Below are 3,701 nucleotides of genomic sequence, written 5' to 3'. Positions count from 1 at the left end.
TAAGAATACAGCATATGTGAGTTTGTTTTCTCAATAGAAAAAGAAAAAAGGTCCAATTTAATATGACCATTGAGGGTATACTTGCACTTTCATCTCCATGATTAACACTGGAAATTTTCAAATGGTGACATGCTGAACTGAATCTTGAAAAGAAATAAATGAACTCCAGTATCCATTTATTAAAGCTAAGAAATGAATTTGTTTAAAAGCTGAAAGTATATAGGCAATCATCCATGGCTAGCATGACTAGAAAGCATATAATATGGATGCGTAATAAGAAATGCTTCTAAATTTCTATAATTGATTATATTTCCAAGCGTTATATTGCATGTAAGCCTTGAGTAGATCAGTGATTTATTAAAACAAATTTCAACAGAAAATTAGCAAGGCATTTGTCAACATCTATGGAAATTTAGTTACAGTATATTTATCGGCTAATTGTACATCATAAGTTCGATTCTGAGCTCTGATATGCATTCGATTAAATTTCTTCATTTCTAGGATAGGATCTTGTAATGCTGCAATGCAGAAGTTCCATCAAAGCCTTTACTGCGGAAGAAGTCTGTATATTCCTTCACTGTGGTTGCACGATACTTTGGCGGATTACATTCTGATAACAATTCCTTAATTGGTCCATAAATCCTGGAAGAAGGAAATGCACCTGTGCTGAAGAAGCTTGGGACTGATATTCTTGGACATACTTTATTTGACAATACTCTATGCTCAACACTTAGATACTTGTCATTTAATATTAGCTGGAAAAAACATCAAATAAGCAAATTTTCTCTCAGTACCAAGACAATGTATTATGATTAAATTATCAGTCACATTAACATGTATTGAATTATGCGATTGTTTCATCTAAAAGCTTAAGTATTATTAGCAAAAAAATTCTAACCTGCAGCATATCTCCAATATTCACCACTAGAGCGCCCGATAAAGGAGGAACATCAATCCACTGATTTTGGTGAAGAACTTGTAGACCTCCTATATCATCTTGCAGAAGCACTGTCATAAAAACACAGTCTGAATGCTTTCTGGTGCCTATAGTGAGTTCCGGCTGAGGACATGCTGGATAGTAATGGTGGCCAATAGATAGCCCCTCAGCAATGTTCATATCTTTAAGATGACAAGAATTGAGACCGAGACCCTCGGACAATAATTCCAGTAATGAGTAGCCTAATTTCATCATATGCTCAGAAAAATCCATTAAAATCTCCCTGCAAAATATTATAAAACATAGATAAAGCTGCAGATACAAATGAGTATACTCAATTAGTTTTCAGCAACTTGACTTCCTGTAAAAAATTGTTATTTTTCATATTGTCCACCAAATTTCACATTTTAACATAAAACAGCTGCAATGACAGCACATCAGAATTCAGATACTATAATACTTTGTCATGATGTATTCTTGATTTTTGTTACATTGAACATCAGGTGTGGATCGAATACACCTTCTATAGGTTCAGCGAACTCAGTAATTTTTCTTCATACCCTATATACGTGTTAATAAATCTACTACTAAATAAGTACAAATAATAGACTTGGAACCTATTAAATCAAATGGACTGTGATAAATCCCGAGCTTAAACCCATAAAGTTTAAATCTCCAAGATCTGCCTCTAGCCCTCTACTAAACATAACTAGATACTGAACAACAATAACAAACGCAGTGTATTCCCACAAGTGGGGTCTGGAGAGGGTGGGATGTACGCAGTCTTACTCCTACCCTGGAAAGGCAGAGAGGTTATTTATGATAGACCCTCGGCGGAAGAAAAGAAGAGAAGGAGTAGCATAAACAAGTAGTAATAACTCAAGATATTAAGAAAACTGAGGCAAAGAAAGCAATCAAACAATAGGTAGTATAGAAATCTAAGAATAAAACGAACACAAAATATTAAGAAAGTCGACGCAAATATAGCAATCAAACAATGGGTAGTAGTATCAATCTAAGAATAAACCGAAACCACACTAACACTAATGCTAATGGACTACGAAAGAAAAACGGACACGCTCGACTATCTACTAACCTTCTACCATTATTCTCGACTTCCACATCCTGCTACCAAAGGTCATCTCCTCAGTAAACTCCAGTTACGCCATGTCCTGCCTTATCATCTCAAATGCTTCTTTGGCCTACCTCTACCCCTCCTCGTACCCACCATAACTAGATACTAAAAAGTAAGCAAATTTGGTTGGTGTTTTGTGAAAGAATATTTTCTTTCTAATTCATGTTAGAACATACCTGCATGCTACTGGCAGTTCCTCTGGATCAGGAGGATTAGGAGCCATAACACAATAAAGTGAGTCTCTCCAGCTTGCTGCTGGAACAGATGTGCTATACAAATCAAAATTGCTAACATGTGCCACTTTTTTTGTATTATCTCGAGTATAATATTGTCTCTTAATCTCGATATCTTGCTCGAAAAATCGCCGGGCTCCTTGTAACATTTCTTCAAGGACAGGTAATGGAATTCCATGATTAACCACTTGAAAAAATCCCCATGTCTCTGATGCATCTCGAACTTTATCGACAATTTCTTTATGCTTGATTGGATGATCAATGCCTTCAAGATCAATTACTGGAAAAATGAAATTTTTCTCAGTGGAGTTTGAGGAGTTATGTATGCTTTCTTGTGGATGAATGAACATCCGGGGTACTTTAGTAATTCCAGCATCAACAACCCCTTTGACACCAGCCTTTGTGTCATCAAATGCTTTTAATTCACTCTGTTTATCATAGTTTTGTTGAAATGTACCCTGATGTTCTTCACCCCCGGAGAAAACCATCTTTGTTTCTTGTTTTTTTTTTGTGTTTTCGGTGAAATTGTAAATACAAGTTACTTTGAAATTGTATACAACAATAACAAATACAGGGGTTTGGAGAGGGTAGTGTGTAGAGTGACCTTATCCCTACCTCTAGGAGATAGAGAGGTTGTTTCAGGCCGACCCTAAGATGATACTTTGAAATTGAATGCAGGGAAAAGTTTTATTTTGTGTCTCGTACAACTGACACTAGTTGTATGAGGCTCCTTTTTGTCTCACAAATTTGTAGACCCCAATCTTATACTTCTGGGTCCACAGAAATCTGGATCCACAAAACTGTGAGACAAAAAACAGCCTCGTACAACTAGTGTCAATTGTATCACACACAAAATAAAATTTTCATCCCTAGAAGATAGTGAAGATAAAAAGTTACCACTCTTGGAAAACCACAAGAAAGCTAAATAAACTTTAAAAATATAAGAATGTATATTTATAAATAAAAAAGAAAAAGGCACCACTATCTCCAAGACCACACAAAGTTGGATAGGAGAAAGGTAATAAAGATGCCAGCTTTCACTAGGACCACCTTTGGTCGCTTAAAGAAATAGAATTGAATCAAATGTAGTGACTTAATGGGATTATACTTTGAGCTATAATTTGAGGCCCTATTATTTAAAAATTAAATGGAGCACATAAAATATATCATAATCAAAATCAGGTAGGAGTGAGCAAGAACAGAAATAGTTGGTGGAATGAATTGTTATTTTCTTGGTTTAGTATGTCTGTTATTCACATATAGAGAGATATGATGACATCAGGTTCTGCCTTCTGATAACTGCAGAAGTCATTCCAGCATTCACTACAAAACGTCACTACTGGCTATAATATTAATATCCCATCTTTTCTACTTAAAGTTCACATATAGGCTATTT

The 3,701-nt window shown here is 35.3% G+C and overlaps 1 protein-coding gene across 1 annotated transcript; it reads right to left on the bottom strand.

The window, feature by feature from the left end:
* Positions 1–273: 273 nt before the first annotated feature.
* LOC107781131 (1-aminocyclopropane-1-carboxylate oxidase homolog) lies at positions 274–3,235 on the bottom strand. Its single transcript, XM_016601778.2, has 3 exons — positions 2,249–3,235; positions 899–1,220; positions 274–755 (listed from the first exon to the last, which is right to left on the bottom strand). The coding sequence occupies exons 1-3, from the start codon at positions 2,791–2,793 to the stop codon at positions 498–500; spliced, it is 1,125 nt and encodes a 374-aa protein (XP_016457264.1). The 5' UTR covers positions 2,794–3,235; the 3' UTR covers positions 274–497.
* Between the last annotated feature and the right edge of the window lie 466 nt (positions 3,236–3,701).

This window comes from Nicotiana tabacum, chromosome 7 (genome assembly GCF_000715075.1).
Source record: "Nicotiana tabacum cultivar K326 chromosome 7, ASM71507v2, whole genome shotgun sequence".
NCBI classification, from domain to species: Eukaryota; Viridiplantae; Streptophyta; class Magnoliopsida; order Solanales; family Solanaceae; genus Nicotiana; species Nicotiana tabacum.
This window is presented reverse-complemented; position numbering and strand designations above follow the sequence as displayed.

Coding starts and splice junctions, on each gene's coding strand:
- LOC107781131 (XM_016601778.2), bottom strand. CDS start 2,793: ATGGTTTTCTCCGGGGGTGAAGAACATCAGGGTACATTTCAACAAAAC. Junction 1,221..2,248: donor GAACTGCCAGTAGCATGCAG/GTATGTTCTAAC, acceptor AATATTTTGCAG/GGAGATTTTAATGGATTTTT. Junction 756..898: donor ATATTGGAGATATGCTGCAG/GTTAGAATTTTT, acceptor TGTTTTTTCCAG/CTAATATTAAATGACAAGTA.